The sequence below is a fragment of the Barbus barbus genome, assembly GCF_936440315.1.
Source record: "Barbus barbus genome assembly, chromosome: 21".
NCBI lineage: Eukaryota > Metazoa > Chordata > Actinopteri > Cypriniformes > Cyprinidae > Barbus > Barbus barbus.
The window spans coordinates 397,913-417,500 of record NC_136749.1 but is presented as its reverse complement, the minus strand read 5'-3'; the positions used below and the strand labels follow the sequence as shown (position 1 = coordinate 417,500).

The 19,588-nt window shown below is 40.3% G+C and overlaps 1 protein-coding gene across 2 annotated transcripts in view; it reads right to left on the bottom strand.

Annotated features, from left to right (window-relative positions):
- LOC306887292 (threonylcarbamoyladenosine tRNA methylthiotransferase-like) overlaps positions 1–19,588 on the bottom strand; it is a 266,928-nt gene that overhangs the window by 54,268 nt on the left and 193,072 nt on the right. For both annotated transcript variants that reach the window (XM_079444918.1, XM_079444919.1), the window contains exons 11-12: positions 9,193–9,373; positions 1,613–1,675 (exon numbers count right to left, since the gene is read on the bottom strand). In XM_079444918.1, coding sequence (XP_079301044.1) covers positions 1,613–1,675; positions 9,193–9,373 — 244 coding nt within the window. The remainder of the gene's footprint in view (positions 1–1,612; positions 1,676–9,192; positions 9,374–19,588) is intronic.

The window sequence follows — 19,588 nt, the reverse complement described above, 5'->3', positions numbered from 1 at the left end:
CTGGAGGCACAAACATGCAGGAGACGTGATGTCGCTCCTCTTCATTTAATTACACCGAGAGAGGAACACAGATCTAGCAGAGCTCGTTTATGAGTGAGACACACTTTGACAATCTAGTGGCTTTGAGTGATATATTCAGAGCCAGCAGTGCCCGAGGGAGACGGGTGACGCTGTATGAAGACCTGTTCACTCACATCAGCGTAGAATTCTGACTTCTGACCTATACCTTTATTTCATCTATTCATAATCAACGTCCCTTCAGAAGAGCGACTGCGTTTATGGTGGGATTCACAGGGTTTCTGTAAAACCAACACATGTTCATCTGGTCTTTATACAGTAGCTATATTGGCTAATTCTGCACTTACTGCTCAGACTAGGCTGGAAGCAGGGGTGCTGCGATATACCAGTATTGACGATAACTGTGATATTCAAATCATGAAATATTGACATTGTGTTCATTTGGGGTGTGAGGACATACCAGCATTGGTGATAACCACAATATTTAAAATGAACAGGACACTTATGATTACACAACATGTAAATACTCCAGCGCCAGGACCTGGTTGACCTAGATGCATTAAAACTGAATTAGAAGTGTGTTAACTGCATGACTGCATTGGCGCCGGCGCAACTATGGGTTAAAGAGATTAAAATAGAGCTACACAAGTTAACCGGTTGAAGTATCAGTTTTGATGTTAATATTTATTCATCATACTGCTGAACGTGACGGTATTTCCTCTTGTTATTTCATAGAGAGCTTCAAAGAAGAGCGAGAAAGCCAGAGTCTCAGGTCAGCTGTGACCTGAAGAAGAAGAGAAGATGCATGTGTCCGTGTTTATCAGTATCCTTATGTTCAGTGAGTAAAAGAGAAAACTAAAACTAATTTGGCTGATAAACCCCCCCCCACACACACAAGGCTTCTATAGATATCACAATATATGGATATTGTGAATTCTTTTGGCCACAATAACCGTGGTGTGAAAAATCTAATATCGTGACAGCCCTAGCTGGAAGCAAAACATAAAAAAGTAGTACATTTTTGTATATATACACAATCATTAGTGATTTTTGGCCGTAAAACATTATATTGATGGTAACTGATCAAATGTCTGTATCAGTACACCGCTGGCTGCTCAATGCATCATCTAAACACATAAAACACAGATCAACGTCCACTGCGCAGTCAAATAAAGCCACATTTATAGAAGCTGAAAGCATGAAATATTTCAAAAGCATCACCTTTCGTTTCTCTACATCTCTCTTAGCAGCGTTGCGGTTCTGTTTGGTTAATAAAGAGCCGCTGGATCGTTGATTACAGCGGCTCTGATTAGTTCAGAGCGACACGAGAGCATTCAGAGCCACTGACGGGACCGACCTGGCTTTCTGTGATACAGCCACATCAGCTCAAACTTTAATGATGTCATTAAAACACCACTTCCTGTTCCTGTTCACGTGCACACCGATATTGCTAATCTCCTTCTGCTGTTCATCTTACATCCTAGCTTTAGTTTAATAACAACCTCTCTCTATGGAATACAATGCACACACATAAAAAAATTCAAACAGCATTAACATCTATATTAATTATACCTTAAAGCACAGCTTCTCTTACCTTGTGGTCGTAAGGGTTGTAGGAGTGGAAGAGGGCAGAGAGCTCTTTGGTTCTTTGTTTCTTCTGTGAAAAGGAAAAACAACAACCAGTGTTAATTAATTGAAGAAAGAACCTCAAGTCAGTGAACTCTGAAGGCCAACGCGAATGACGTGAAGACATCAGTGGAATGAAGAACAAACACTTGAAGGGAAGAACATTAGGATATTTGTCCTCAAGACCTCTCCGTTTCTTGCAGAAGTGCCTATAAAAGCCCATACGTCCCTAATTTGTAATGAAATGCAACCGCTGAGCATTGAGGAGATGTGTGATGGATTTTAATGCCGCCACGAGTTATAGAAAGGCTAATTGAGCGATTATGGAGGGTCTAGTTGATGAGAAGTCATGTTTCTCAGCCAGTGCGGATGTGAGGAGAATATAGGAGTAATATAAACATCACATATATGATTCATGACTGATTTCACGTCACACCATGAAAATGGTACAGGTGAACAATGACAAACCTTGTGATTAAATAAAAGAGATGAACCCCGGAGTGACCTTGAGAGACTCGATATATCAGTCTATTAGGGCTGGGGTCCTGAGATTACACCGGCCCCGAAGCAGCAGGCCGAGGTGAAAAACCATCTCGATGAGCCAAGGAACCACTTTTCCCCCTTTATTTGAAGTCGTCGCTCAGCCTCACAGATGACGTCCAGGGAAAGACGGACAAAGGTCACTGAAGGGTTTTCAATGGTTTCCATTTGACTCGAGCAGGTCTAAATGAGACAAGCATGTCTTGTGATGGTTACGGCAGGGAACCAATACATTTTCATACAGCTCCTCCTCCACTGGCCCCAATCAGTGCATCTCGCATGGACTTTACGAACAGAGCAGTCGGATTTTTCTGATTTTATCAATAAATTTGAATTGAATGCTTTGCCACGATTTTATTTTTTAGAAATCTAGGAATCGCGTTTTGAATAGAAAAATGACCAAACATTAGAATTAGCCTCTTTGACCATGCCGGTGATAACGTTAAGAAAACTTCAAATTTAAGGCAACCAGCTTCAGCAGATTTTTGACTTTTCTCAACTTTTATAAAATATATATAACTTACTTTTTATAAACCGAATACAACAAGTTGAGAAAACTCAAAAATCTGCTGAAGCTGGTTGCCTTAAACTTAAGTTTTCTCACGTTTGATTTTTTACACTGTAGTGAAGAACGATTAACCGCTCACGTGAAACACATCACACAGAATGAGCTTTTGTGTTGACAAAGATGCCATGCAGGGAGTGGAATAGGCAAAAATACAAGGAGATGAGAGTGAACTTCTTTTAACTTGAGCAGTGTGTTTTCTGAATGCCGTGAGCGCAACAGTCAAACATGTCCATGTTTACACAGAACAAACAATGGAAAAGCAATCTCATACAAAACCTGTAACTACTGTGTGTCTGATATTTGATGTTTGCATCATGGTGACAGACTGAAAGCTGATGGTGTTTTTAAAAGAACATTTATAGTTAATAATAGTCTACTGGTGTTATATTTTCAGTCATTTTGAGTTTGAATTACCTTGACTTTTGAGATATTTTAAAGCATTTTCTGAACATTATTTCTGAACATGTATAAGACAAGTTTGTACAAGATGTAGTTGTAGTTCATGCATCTTTTCTGCAAAGATATTTAACAAGTGAGTTGTTGAACATTTAAATGTTGACAGCTTCATGTGTGCTGCACTCGGAACAGAATTCTCTTTAACTAGAGGGTTAATAAAGAAAAAGTTACTTGAATCATATTGTAGTTACATTTTCAAGCTGACCAGTTAAAAATCAAGAATCGGTCAAATGTTCTGAAAAAAAAAAAAAAAAAAGATTTAAATTTTTTTTGCCATATCGCCAAGCCCTAGTCAGAAGTGACCGAAGTTATAGCGAGGCTAGTTTAGAAACGACATACGGACAGTTACTGTAACTGGAACTCTGATAGGAATATGAGCTCCGCAGACGCTCTGTTGACTCGTTCTCGTTACTCAACATGTGTATCGTCCGTGATCGCATGCGGCTTGGCTTTGTGCATAGCGTGAAAACGTCTCCAGCAGATGGAGATCATATAGAAGCATGTTGCTATTCATAAATCCAAACTGAACACGCATCTGTCACCGCAACAATGATGAAGGATGGCACCTCAAATACTGTCCATCTGCTCGGCTCACAAAACAAACATCAGGACACACGCTCCCGTCCCAGGATGAGTCTGAGACCCGCCGCGCTTCAGTCCTGCTGCTGTACGCCGAGCAGTGAAATCCAGCAGCATGCAACAGAACTCACCGTTAGGAATACTCTATCCCACAATGCAATGCATTCAACTTGAACATCTATTTTTTCCCATTGCTTTAACTGAGTGAAATAATACAAGCTGTAACGTGTATTTGGCAGATGCTTTCATCTAAAGTGAATTACTGTGCATTCATGCTACATTTCTGTCTTTACCCGTGTGTGCTGACTTATCAGATAATGTCGTGATAATGAAGTGAACTTCTGTTTGAAACCTTTACCTCTGCTTACTGTTCCACATACACTACTGTCCAAATGTTTGATGTAGGTAAGGTTTTACAGTAAAAACTAGAGATCGACCGATATTTCGATTTACAGATATTTTCCCGATATTTAAGCATTTTACCATAATCGGACATCGGTTTTGTAATATCGGATTCACGATAAATTGCACGCAGGATCGCCATTGCAGCGCGTCGGAGGGGAGACGAGACAACAACGGCATGCACAGGTACTTGATTTGCTGTAGTTAGTAAACTTTATTTAACATAACTGACATTAATGTTACATAAATGCCTGATTTGCAGTTTTTGTAGCTTGGCTCTACGAAATGGAGACGAACTCAAGGAGTCACGTAAAATAATCCGTCAAGTCCTCTACCAAAGACGTAACTTTGCATGAGTTAAACATACAGTCATGAATGAGCACATGTTGGAAATAAAAGCGCTGAATGTAATTCTGTCTCTGTTGTCTATGCTCATCATTAGTCTCGTGAAGCCGCTTCATATTGCTGTTCACTCAGCGGTTGATGCTCAGCACGGCCACCGCATATCACTTAAGATTCACTTGTTTGAAACATGCTAAATTAAATTAACATTCACTATATAACCATTATTTCGCCAATAAACATCTAAATACATCTCTATGGAAATGATTCATCTCCGCGAGTGATCGCAGTTTGAGTATAGCTCTGTCACTGTGTAATGCATAGATAAACATTTCATAATCTAGAATGACAAAAACATTAATAATTCTGATATAACATACCAGTTGAGAAATGCAATAAAATACAATGTTTTGTTTGTTATAGCCCATTTCAATATTCCAGAGAATATTATCCAGTGAATTATTCATCACTCTTTAGCCTATTAAACAGCTTATAAACCTAAAACTGTAGTTTACAATGAACTTGATATGACTCCTGTCCTTTATTTTCTCCATTTGAAAACATTATACATTCTTTTGCTTATTTTTAATATCAGTGTTGCTGATGATGCTTTTTATAAATATATATTTTTTATTGTTGTAATGTGAAGATTAAATTTAACATTAAAGACGTTAATTTGCAACCTTTTTTGTTGTTAAGATGACTTAAAGGAGGAAAACCCTAAGAGAAGTATGGACTTCACTCAGTTATTTATTTACTTTATAACAGTAAATAAATATTGGTTCTGCATATCGTTATCGGGCACATAAACATGCAAGTAATTGGTATCGGTTATAAAAAAAAAATCAATATCGGTCGATCACTAGTAAAAACAGTAATATTGTGACATTAATATTTAAACAGCTGTGTTCTCTGTGAATCTGTGTTAAACTGTAATGTATTTCTGTGATCTGCTGCTGTATTTCCAGCATCATTACTGCAGTCTTCAGTGTCACATGATCTTCAGAAATCATAATAATATACTGATTTACTGCTCAACAAACATTTCTGATTATTATCAATGTTGAAAACTGTTGTGCTGCTCAATATTTTTGTGGAAACTGGGATGAATTTTATTTTTCAGGATTCACAGATGAATAGAAAGTTCAGAAGAACAGCATTTATTTGAAATATAAACATTTTGTAGCATTATAAATGCTTTCACTGTCACTTTTGATCAGTTTAATGCAGCCTTGATGAATAAAATATATTTTTTTAAATAAAAGAATTTGTAAACAGTTTTAAACCGTGAAGGCAGTGATCGGTATGCTAATATTCCATATTCTTAATTACAAAGCGAGACACAGGCCCTTAACGACACGTGTGCATGTGGTGTTGAGCTCTCTCCTCCACAGGAAGTGTAGTGATGTCACTGCCTGTTCCCATCATGCCTTTCTTTCACAGTCAGTCTCACAGACCCCACAAGACCTCAGGATCTGCCGCTTCAACCCCATCAATCCCTCTGACACAGTTCAGAAAGGACAGATAACAAGCAAGCTGCAGATCTGGAGGGGACGTTTCTCCATGGTGACTAAAAACCAGCTAAATGATTTGGAAATGAAGAGTGTTTTGATCCAAGTGTGAGCAACACCGGCTTAGATGTTGTTTTGTTCCAGTTTTCCCCATGAAACTGGCATCGGTCACTCCAGGCCTTGCCCATCTGTCTTTAAGATTAATTTGTTTTCACATGTGCTGGGTATTCCTCACCGATCTCTGTGCAAACGTGGCAGAAGCTTTGAATCCAAATCCCCTTAACTTTGACTGGAGGACGCTGCCTTAATTTCCCCTGGTTGAAGACGAGCCGGCGAGGCAGACAAGCTGTCAAGGTAAACACCTGTCTGGCTAGTAAGAGCAACATTCCAGGAGATCATGCCAATTTATCTCCGCTAACCCTTCTCTCACATTGGAGTAATTATGGCGGTCTGGAGGCTCCTGGTTTTTCCAGCTCCACCCGTGAGCCAGATCTGCTCGGCCTGAGCGACCGTCCGCCGCTGATAACACGAGGCCATCCATTACGCTCACGACCCATTCATCACGCCGTGGCGGCTGCTATGAGATAGGCTAAACGTGCTGAGAAACTGAAGCACCCCTCCGTCCTCGAACAGCCCGACCCTTCGGTCCCAGACAGACATCTGGAAGTGTTATTAATGAGCCAGAGCTGACCCTCTTTGAAGGGTCTGGGAGAGGGCTTCTCTTGTGTGGATGCAGCAGGTGCTAGGTGTGTCTGGGACGTCCCGGAAGACTAAACCTGCAGCGCCTTGACCCCGCTGTTGGGATGGGATCTGTTCCTCCATGCTAGAGTGAAAAACTCCTCTGACCCGCAACACGAGCTCCATCACAAACACCACAAACACACGCAATTATAGGTGTCACTGAAAGTGAATGATTCCAATGCCCTAAAACCTCTACTGTAGGGCTGCATGATTATGACAAAAATCATAATTGTCGATTATTCCCTTGAGATTGTAATTGCGATTATTAATAAAGATTTTTTTTTAACAGATTTATGCCATTGTTTGAAGCTGCATGCCATATTTGTATATAAAACATATATATAAGGCTGAAAACACTTCCTGAACTCTTATTGCTTTTCTATAGCATTGAGCCTCAAATATCAACTAGGTTTGGTTTCTTCTTTAAACAAAAAAAGGTCAAATTATGCATGCTATAATAATGTTATACTAAAACTAAAAGAAAAAATGGTTTACTAAAGCTTTATATTTCATTTACAATTAAACAGACACAATTTCTAATTACAGTAACATTTTACAGTGCAATTTAGATGATCAGGGCTCCAGACTAACGTTTGAGAGCAATGGCACCAGCACCTGGTTTGGTAGCTTCGTCTCTTAGAAATACACATTAGAAGAGGAGCTGGAGTTCAGAGGAGCAGAAGCTTGAGATGGGATGCAGATGTACATTTGACAGTGCCATTGTGAAAACTGTAACAGTTGCTGTAACATTGCTACTGTTAGTGTTACGCTAGTGGGTGATTTGTGGATTGAAACGTCTTCTAACTGGATCGATGTTGCACTGTTTCTGCATCAGTGTTGATGAGAATATCAACAATTTATTTGTCTTTAAACTAGTTTAAATTAAAGAGATGTGATTTGTATTGGAGAACTCTGCGCTGAAGTCGAGTGCTTCTTACAGGATGTCACAGCGTTGTGTAGCGCGTGATCGTGAGTGCAGGGTCTCTAATAAACGCATTCGCTCTAAGCTCGCGCTGCGCTGTTCTCTTTTGAGGCGAGTGGATAAAAGGTCAGTGTGGCGCACAGTTCAAATCAGAATAATGCAAGTGGGCATTTTTAATTGTTTATTTTTGTAATCGTGGCATCCATAATCGTAATCGCGATTAGAAATTCGATTAATTGTGCAGCCCTACTCTATTGGGTTGCTTAAAGGATCTAAACTTTTTAAAGTTTGCTGAAAGATGATGTGGTGGTGAGAGCAGGTGGTGGTGAAAGTCACACAGTCCAACACACGAAAGCACAGCGAAAACACTCAGACTTACACTAGATCAGAACACGCTGACGCTAACGAGGGCCACTCCAACCACTGATGCACACAACACGGTGCGGATAGAAGAACCAGCACCAGTCCCCATGTGTGAAGCTGCTCCTCCTCTAATAGTTTGAGCTTCATTAGTCAGTTTAATTGTTTCAGTGGGGTCTAATCGCTGAGAAACTCCATAAGGCCGTCACATCTGGGAGACGTCTGCCTACAGCTGCATTACATGATGAAGAGTAATCGACAGGAAGATTCGCATTTCCCAGTCATCTGGAAGCATTTGTTAACAGGTAAAGGTGATGGACTGTAGCGTAACCAGAAACAGGTCAGGCTTCAACATCAGCAGTATGTCACAATCATCAGATTTGATATTATTACACCTTAAGAATAAACACAAGCTGTCCATTACAACATTTCAAAAGCGTAATGCAGCTACAATTAAGCAAGAAGCTACAAAAAGCCATTCACGTGATCTTAAATGTGCAGTATTTTCACTCTTTCATCAAATACAGTATGAACGGCTAAATGAGTTAATACAAGTGCAAGATTTTCAAAAGAAAACGGAAAAAAAATATGAATCTTTGTTTTTTGTTTTTTAACTCAATCTTTGAGTTTTTAGTCTGTGAGTTTAATGAGTTAACGAGTGGGAAAGTGAAATGCAAGCATGCAGCAGTATGAGATGTACATCAAGACACTATATTCCCAGTCTGTTAGGAACCTCACATTGAATCTTCTGAAGAAACTCCAAAGAAATAAAATATGAAAAAGGTAGAAAGTGCTGTATTCAGCTGAAGGTAATTCACACTGCGACTCACTGTGTGTTCTTTAGACACAATCTCCTGGTTTCTATTACATCTTTACAGAATCAAATGTTACCCCAAACGGTTCAAAAACAATAAATACTGCAAATGATAAAAACTGTAACAATACTGTATATACTACTACTACTAATTAATTTGATTTATCATCTCATCATTAGGAGCACCTAATAAACCTAGTAATGATCAATTGCATTCATTTTTTTGCTTAATGATATGTGCAGATCACTTTCTCAGTTTGTACTATTTGTTTGTACTTTTAATTCATAATAAATGCACTTGTTAACATCTCACCACGTGAGCTGGAACCTGCTCCATCTTGGCCGCTGGAGTTCCAGGTCGCGGGTAGAACTGGTTGATGAAGAGGCTGGGAAAGCGAAACTGCCTCACGAGCTCCATCGTCTGCTCAAAGTCCTCCTCCGTCTCTCCTGGGAAACCGCAGATGATGTCTGTGGCAATAGTGATGCCTGGAACCCTACGGGAGACACAAGAGACACAGTGTAAAGATTAAATAAGCACGAGAACGGTGATATAAAAAACATCTTTTAACACTTGAGTAGCCTCATGAGAACAATCCCAAACAACATTTGGACCGATGTGAACACGGTCACAATGCAGTCAGTGCAGCTGGTGAATGTGATTGTGTGTGTTCTCACACATCTCTCAAGATCCTTATTAGCAGCCGCAATAACCATCGACTACCGGCCTCCACTCTGATTAAATTAGGATCTCTGCAAAGGAATCCGCTCATTGATCTCTTTGTGCATGTGCTCTGTGATCATTGATCTTTAACCAACAGGAAATAAATCAATCTGGAAGCTGGCTTCCGAGCGAGCGGCTCTATTGACAGGAAGTTCAGTGTGGTCAGTACTGGACTCGTTCGTCATGTGACAACTTTAGAAAACACGGCTGGCGTTCATCAGCCAATAAAATGCATGAATCCTGAACAGGAAGAGGTCAGATGATTTTAAACATTATGAAAAGTGCAAAAAATAAAATAAAATGAAATAAATCTAGAAGAACAGGCTGAAGATGCTGAAACTAATGTGGAAAACGTGTTCTTATTTGACTTCTGAAACACTCATAAGCTTGAATTGAATGTGGAGGAAATTGGTAAAATTACTGTACCATCAATGAAACATAACCACTATTTCCTGGTATCTGGGGGATCTTTTTTCCTCATGATATTATTCCATTATCAAGCAACACTGCTTTCATAACTCTCACCTCCACACACATATTCATCTCCACTTATTCACTAAGTCCACCATAATGCACACTCTTAACTACATTAGGGTTCTCTTTATATTTCTGGCAGATAACCCTGACCTGTTGACATAGTTCAACTTCTACAAAACCAAATAAACTACTCGACCCACAGCCAATATGATGGAAGAGTCAGTTCTAGGATGTGACACCAACAGGGAGTTTGGTGTCGAAGGAGAATTGTGGAAAAACATTGACAAACGTTCCATTTAAAGAAGGATATTTGACTGAGAATGATTTGAAAAAAACAAAACAAGAACAGAATAACCAGAAGACCAGCAAAACCAATAAGTAAACATTCTCATCTTGAACACTTATGCACTCGAGGATGCCTTCATGTAACATCCTGAGACTAGTGCTGGTTTTATCTGGTCTTATCAGCTCCTTTCATCCACGGGACACAAAGATGGAGCTTTTTTTTTTTTTTTAATCCAATGGTCATTTCTTTCCGTCACGTGAATGAGTGGAGACATTCAAGCAGAGCTTTCAAGCTTAAAAAATAACACAAAAGCATCATATCAAGTGTGGACATCTACATGTCTTTCCATGCCATCACCTAAGATGAACCAGAAGCAGAGATAGCATTGACAAGTTCATTTAAAAATGAACAGAAGAAAAACCCTTTAACAACAAGATTTTTAGCAAGGCACTGTTCTTGATGTGACACATTTTGGGCATTAGGTCCATTTGGTTCTGATTCACTACTGGCACAAGTGCACACAGCCCTTCCTTAAGAAATAATTCTGCGTTAGTTCAGGACATAATTGATCTGAACATCTCAGGATGACACAAATTAGAAGTGCATTAGAGGAACCAGAGGCTTCACAACTCCTTATCTTCCAGTCTCGAGTGAAGAAGCCTCATTCAGCTCATCAGCAAGCACTGCAAAGAGAGCCGTGTGACAGACTACTTCCCTCTAAATCCATTATGTTTCGCAGCTCTTCAGCCTCTCCATCCTTCTGTGGAGAAAAGAAGAAAGCGAATGACTGAATTGGATCCTCTAAAGCGAGCAGACTCTTGCGGTTGCCTGTGTGTGCTGGCAGATGGAGGCCCTTTGATGCTTTGTTGGCTTGTTGGGCATGATTGCACTCCACTCCGTTTTTGGGCTTATTGGAAAGCATTGCTCCCGGGGTCACAGTCACAGCCCACGGCAGCTCTGGTCCCTCGCATTCGTGCTGTGTAGTCAGTTACAGCCAAGCGAACGCCCCAGACCTGAACTACAAAACACCGACATGAAAGGCTGAGGTCTCGACCTGGAGGAGATCCAGAAGTGCAAATGTTGCAAAGCAGTTAATGAGATGCATTGAAGGAATATAAATAGCAGCCTCCACAGGAACTGCTTTCACAATGACCGTCCTAGAAGCTTGAATAGTACATGTTGGCAAACAAACACGGTCTTGTTTGTTAATCAACCATCGAATCAGAAACGCACACACCAACCAAGCGGACCCAGATTGTTTGGCCATTTTATGTGAACCGTGGCGCCAAAAGAGAATGAGAACATTTAATTGCAAACAAAGTAGCGAGAGAGACAAGTGGCACATTGTTTGAGAGTATGTGGCATTAACAAGCCTCTAAATGTCCAAAGGCCACACAAAACAACCGAGAAGTGCACAAATAATGGCTTTAGCACACGACAAAGGGCACATTACTCAGGAAGAAGCAATGCAGCCGAGCAAGCTCAGTTACAGAAACATGACTCTCAGCTGAATCAAATGAAAAGAAACAGGAGACCCGAGACTCTCTCTTCGGTGCTCGGTCTTCAGCTCTGCTTCAGGATGAACAGTAATAGGAGCTTCATGAAGCCCAGAGAGGTCTTGCTATGTGTTTTGGGGTCAAGGTTTGGTGGATGGGTAAAACAGTTTCTCCTGTATCTCTCAGCTCATCAATCTCTTGTGCCAGAACCTTTTGGCCCCTGTTCCTGCGGTGGATCCAATTACGGTCTGGCACAAAGCTGGAAGAAGCTCGTCCTCATGGCTGAAGCACCATTACCCTGGGTCAATGGCAGGTCTTGCAAGAATAGATCAAGTAAGCTTGCTCAAAAACACTGCATAAGGTTCCCTATAAATACATCAATATCTTCCTACTGAACCGTATGTACCTTCATTGTGTTTGTGTATTGAGGGTGCTGTGATTGAGAGCAGTGTAGATGGGACTCTGTCATACTCTGAGCTCAGGCTTGGGCAGGACCAGCAGATTCCCCACAGAAAGAATCAGACCTAAGGAAGGATGATCGGCCCATGCCACTCCTTACAGCGTAACATCAAGTGCTTCGCATTTTGCATAGACTCTCAATCATAATGCAAGTAAGGAATGCTTCAAAATATGAAAGCAATAAATGCAAACAGGGCCACCTCAGTCAAAAACTACTTGGATTTTATGGCCATTTCTATTCATACATTTTTCAATAATGCAAATGGAAAATCTTGGAGTGTAATGAATTGGAGTGTTTGAGTAGAAGGCATGTGATCGTGGACGAATCCAGATCCTAGTGTTGTCTTACGGTCACATGCTCTGACCGTCAATGAGTGCGTCATGCTAGACTGAGCCAGGACAATGGCAATAGACATGAGCAGAGCTGGAACTTTCCTAAAATTCTTCTATTCCAGCAGAAGAGACAGAAGAGACAAGAGTGGTCCTTCAACTAACTTCCCTTCAGATAATGTGTGATGAGATCATCTGAGAGCAAACAGCAGAATTCACCATTCAACGCACACTGCCTTTGACTTCCTGTGTTTACACTTTATTCCTACCTGCACTTAAACTCGCTGTAGAACGTTTCCCAGCAGGGCTTAAATCCATTTAATTAAAAGCTACAGGATATCGTCAAACTTTGAATTAGATTGGCAAGTGTGGGGTTCGAAGGCTTTATGAGAAGAATTCACTCTCTGCAGAGAATTATTCTAATTTCTTTGTTTGCGGAGGCTCTGAAGGTGTGGGCCGGCATAAAATCCTTGTCCCGGCGTGAAGCTGCTTTCAGAGCTGCGTATTTACACAACAGATGTACGCAAGCGCTCGGGATGAAATGAAGGCGCAAACAACGGCACGACTAAGCTAAAATAAAAGGAGCAGGGATAAGAGGAGACGAGGCAATCTGTGAAGGTAAACATGTACTCATTCATGCAGCATAGCGGGACCCATCTGTGGGCCGCCAGCGCCCTGCGTCTCTGGAGCGGGGCCGGCCGCTGTGAAGTGGAGATGTGGAGCACTGCCGTGGGTGGAGGAGGAAGTGTGGACCGAAACCAAGTGATCAGCCTCCTCAGAGATGGAAATAATAACAGGAGTGTGGCATTAAATTCACAGAAATTAAACCTTTTCATTTCAGTCTCCTGGTAACAGAGATTTAATAGATTTAATTTTAGTGATTTAATATTTGACGGAAGTGTTTTTTTTTTTTTGCTGATTCCTGAACCGTGTTCTTCCACATCACCACTAATCAGAGTTTAACTACTGTAGGTCATTCAACAGCTCAAATGCCAATACCAGGTTCTGCCACATTAACCCTCTGGGGTCTGAGGTGATTTTGGGGCCCTTGAGATGTTTTGACATGGCCTGATATTTGGGCTTATTTCAGCTACTTATAACATACTATTGACCAACATGTATTTTGTTTGTATTGTATAACAGCTTTGACAGATTGACTTCGTTGAATAAACATGAGAACTGCACATTTTAAAATCAAAGTGTGCCGTGTGTGTTTTACATGAATGTATCTTTGAAGAGAACCAACTGTCTTCAGAAAAGTGTGTACAGTCATTACTGGGGAATCCGCGGTTTCTGCCGACCCAAAAGCGCCTCCTGCTGGCAGAGAATGAATTTGCATGTTCAATTAGCGCATCTCCTGCAAGATGTATTTTTGTTGTTGCTCACTCTTTTTCGTTTTCTGCAGCTCTTTTCATATTCTTTATCCTGGCTGAAGCACTTGTGTTTCAATATATAAGAATAATCAGCCTATGTTATAATTTAAAGTTAAAGATATTCATATTAATGATAATAAGGTGAGCCTGAGAGTCTTGTTTATTTGATGGTGATTTCTCATTTCTTGTTTGTATGAAGGCTTAATACAAATAAAAGATGAACTCATGTATTTGTGCCGTTTTTATAAAAAAAAAAAAAAAGGCTTCATAGACTTGGCAAATTCGTTTTTCAGAAGTACTGTATGTAGGTACAGACATCCATTTTTCAGAGGCTTCTTATTTAATATTGTTCATATCGATATCTGAATTATATCCTATCAACCGAAGAAATATATTGTGATAGAAATTTTGGCCATATCGTCCAGCCCTAGTACTAACTAAACTACATTTTCAGTGACATGACAGAAGAGCAACGACAGCTTTTTCAAAAAGAAAATTTTTCCAACAGGTATCTGAATTTTAATAAGTAACTATGCAAGCACAACTGTACATGCTCTCTGTTTTTCACACTTATTAGGGCCCAAGCCAGTAAGGTGCAGGGCCCTCTTGTTTTTCTAAGGATTATTATTTATTATTATTATTTTTTTCAACTATCCGGGCACTTTTGGGGGCCTTAACATGCTCAAAAACTCTTGAAAATTAGCACGCACGTTGGAACCCGCGGCCATTAGGACGCCGCTGAGGCTGGGACCCGGGCGTGGCACAGGGGCTCTACGGCGCCCCCTGGAAAATTGTCAGAAAACTTGATGTATAGCTCACACATACTTGCACGTATTCATATGAAACTCGGTACACATATAGATCTCATTGAGCTGAACAACTTCCGCGCAGCAAGTCTTAGGCTCCGCCCAACAGGAAGTCGGCTATTCAGGGCTGTTTAAAAAGTGCATGCTCTAAATTGCGAAGATATTTTTGATATTTCGAACGGTTTGCCCGTGGCGAGGCGATGAAGTTATGGTGAAAAATGAGACCCAGGAAATGCCTAATAACGTCCACATATTGTCTGATTTTGATCAAACTTCAGTGTTTTCTTCGTTGTATGATGCCGATCGGATAGATGTGACTTATGACTGAAAGTTATAGCGCCACCAACTGACTGCAGGAAGTGTGTCATTTTCAAAATGCTTTGAATTCAGCATCTTATTTTTACTCGATTTGCTTCAAACGTCACCAGAACATTGTCAAAACACGGCCGATGTAAAACTGTGAAGGGAATATTGATATCTAAAATTATGTTGCCATGGCAACGTGTCAAAGTTGAAAATTCGTTTCTGGTGATTTTGAGGCAGATAACATGTTTAGAATGTCATGAAACTCAACACACATATCCATTTTAATGATAGTTAGACACTGGAAAAAGCTCATAAACGGGCGTGGAAGAGGCACTCTATAGCGCCACCTTTTGTCAAAAATGGGGGGTTAGTTTTAGCTACAGACACCAAACTCGGTAAGTCAACAAAGTCTAAAGGGTGCCATCAAAATAATCAAACTGATATTACAATAGAAATGGTTCAAAGCAAATGTGTCATATTACATATGCATCTGATCAGATATCTGAGCTTATGGCTGTTTGAAAAAAAATATATATAAATATATTATTGTTATTATTATTACTTATAAGTGGTCTTTGTCTGCTTTAAGTAAAGTAACATAAGTAACGTGGCAAGATATGAGACTTATAATACATTATAACTATGAGAAATATAATCCATTGCAACTTAAACAGATGGATCGTGTTCATTGTGTGTTATAAATCATCATACTCTTAAAAGCTATACCCACAAATAAGTAGCTATTATAATACATTAAAACTGTTCTTATGAATATTCTTGAGATGATATAACATATTATAAAGTTATTTATAATGCATTATGCATTCATTATAATGCCTTAAGAATACCTTTATTATGTATTATAAATATGGGCTTCATAGAAAGTGTTTTATAAATAAATACTATATACTTATTCTTCATGTTAATTAATATAGTTAAAAACTGAAACCTTATTGTAAAGTGTTACAAAGTTCTGAAGTTGTATATGCTGTTCCGTGTGTGTTTCACAGAGTTGATGGTTTGGATCAAGCCTTTAATTGCAGTATGTCTTAAAACCAAACTGCCCGAGGGTTACTGTGATGCTCGCTGGGACCGTTACCCTGATGCACTGACGGCTTGGGCCCGTCATCGCTGCTTGCAGCTATATTTTCAGATTGAAGTTTTATGCAGTCACCTGAACGGAGATTCCTTCATTTAAAAACCTGCACTGTTTCTGAGTCAGGGAATCACTGCTCCAATTAAACAGCAATTGATATAATTGGAGATTTATACATTTACAAGTTGATTATTTAAAAGTACAGACTCATTAAAAATAGCAGCTTGACTATAGTTGTGGTATTTAAGAACATGATAAACTTTTAGCTTTTTTAAAACCGTTTTAATTTCAGAAGCACTGCTGCTGGAGTACAATACTGTGTCTACTGTATGAATGTGAGACTGAAAGTCACTAGAACAGCACAGCCTAAAGCTTTCTACAAATAACAAACCCTCCATTCATTCTCAGACACAAATCTTCCAGCTCGTCCCTCTGAACGCCACTGATGAGAGATCAATTACAGTGAAGTGTCAGTGAGGAGCTGGCCAGCCTCATCATTTAGTCATCGATGGAGCGCTCCAGACGCGAGATTGATCCAATCACTCCCTGGGTATGTGCAATTCATCCAAGAGAGTGCAGGACATGTGGACACACTCATTTGGTTTTGTGCACAATCTATAATTTCATATTAGTACAAGACACACTGATGGCTTTCACATGCGCCGCTCTAGAGATCCATCCATGTACAGCACACTCAACTCCAGCGTCACATACAGAAGTCAAAAGCAGCTGTGTCCACAAACCCACTAATGCAATGAATGCAGACAGAACTGTCTCTATATGAACTCTGAACCAAAACTTTATCTGAAGCTCACGTGAAGCGCATTTCAATTGAGTCCAATCTAACAACTCGACACTCTCGTAAGCATAAACATACAAACACTCATCCTAATTTAATTGATTATTTTAATCAGACTGAACTGCTTTTTAACAGAACTAAGATGTTAGAAATAAGCATAATTAGCGTATGCCTTCACTACAATGCTTTAAAACACTGTAGGCAGCTCACGAGGTTCTGGGAATAAGCCTTTATCTTAGAAAACGCGAGGAACACAGGCCTGCTTCAATACTTCAACCTGAATCTTTGAACAAAGATCTGCACAGATGTGCCATGTGACACACACCATTCATTCTCATTAATGACTGCAGTCTTTAAGAATGGCTGGACTGTAGGGACGGGTTTGTGGGGTAACCGGCATTAGGAGCAACGAACAGCTGTGAGAAAACACTGAAAATGGATAAAGTGACTCTAAAAACGCCCTCCAGCAGAAAAGCTGAGCATGAAGCAGTATGTTTACTTCTTTAATGCCATACATTGCAAGCAAAGCTACTTAGAGCTAATTCAAATGAAGGGCTACTGTAAATGCCAATTTAAGGTTAAAAACAGATAAAGGTCAAATGTACAAAAAAGTTTTCAAGAGCCATTTTGGTCCCCAAATGAGTTTTACTGATTGTTAACCACTGAATGAAAATTAATCTGAACTACCAACAATGAAAGAATGAATGAATGAATAATAGGGAGCTGATGTGCCATCTTCCGGGAGACTGTTAGATAGTCACACGCTCTTTCTCTCTATTTTAATTGATGTTCTGCTGGTCTGCATACACACGAGCACAAACACCAGCTAAACACCAGCTCCAAACCTACACTTCCATCTCGACGTGATAAAAAGCATCTGCTGTGGAAGCAACAGCTGTCAAACACTGGAGCGGACCGCACCAGCCTGATCTCAAAGGCACATTTGAATAGATGCGTGTTTAAATCACACCATCAGTGGCATGCAATGAAGCAGAGAAGAGGATGGATGATTGGGACGCTTCAGGAGACTGGATATCTGAGTGTGAGAAAGGGCAGAAGAAGAAGAGTTTACATGACCCGTGCTGAACCTAAACCAGTTATGCTGCAAACTCTGTCGCTCAGCTCCCTCTCCAAGTGACTCGCTGTAAGCTGACCAAACACTGCACTCACACACACACACACACCTAAATATCTCCCTCTCAAATGCATTACCCTAGCATTGATCAACACAAGCTAATTGAAGTTCAAGATGATTATGTAAAAGATAAAAGCTAGATAAACCTGCATCTGATTGTCCTTTATATCAGATCATCCCGCTCTTAAACAGCTTCAGTCTGGTTGTGTTAGTCTCCGGCCGCTCGGAGGTTTGTGAAGCAGCGCTGCTCTCTACCACAGCCCTGTGGTCTGTTTCTCTCGCAGGGCGGCCAGGCTTTCTAATTAAAGCATATTGAGCTGTCTGTGCACTCTGCACTCTTGTACACTCATGGAAAGTGACCTTCGCTGGTTTTCACACACTTTGTGGAACGCATACGTGTCGTGTTTGTTCTTTCTCTCCTGCGGTCACTGAGCACAGGGTCACATTCTCATCTCAAATCTCCAACATGAGAAACATCTTCTTAAAGCTTATCTGAAAGCATAGGGTTTTATCAGCGCTGAGTTCACAGCGGCTGGCTTTCAGGCTCATGGACACAGCCGAGGCGGTGGAAAATTCCCTCAAAAGAGCTGCATCAAAGTGTGCGAGAGTTAAGAGAGGAAAATTGAGGCATCCAGGCCAGCAGCCGCCATTAAAGAATAATAGAAGCAGAACAGATGACAGGCAGCCCGGCAAAAATGACCCTCTTGACAAGTGCACTTCTCCACTGGGCTCGGGCTCTTCAGGCTCCTTCACAGGTGCTGGATTAATGGACTTGTTTTTGGCCTCCTGCCTGAAGTCTTCTTCCAAGCTTCCCTCAAGCCGCATGAGAGTCGGTCACTATAAACACGTAAAGCACATGCACATGCACTCCTTTCAGAACAGAATTCAACTGCAGCGTGTAAAAGTGCATTTCAGCTTTCAAAGTCCAGAAAAAAGAACTGTGAACTGAAACACACAGAATTACCATAAACTTTATTTGTCCCCGAAAGGAAATCTGTCTCGGGCAAAGTGCTACAATGATGTTCTAGACAATAATACATACAATAATAAACCAAACATTAAATAAGACAATTAAGAGCAAACATTAAAATACAACATTGTGTAATATAAATACAAAACACAGTAAAGTGCTAAAGTGCTATAGGTGCGTTGTTCTTGTTAGAATTCAACACTTGTATCGAGGCAGGAGCAAATGATAGCTTCAGTCTATTAGTTTAACACATTCTCAGTCTCTTTCCTGATGGCAGCGGCTGGTATTCACTAAAAGAGGGTGATTGGGATCAGTGCTAATACTTATTGCCCTTCTCATCACTGCTTGTTCATATAAAGTCTGTATAGTCTCATATTGTTTTAATCCAATGATTTTCATGGCTGTTTTGTAGATATGAGTCAATTTGTTTTTCAGTTGAACAGACAAATTTCCAA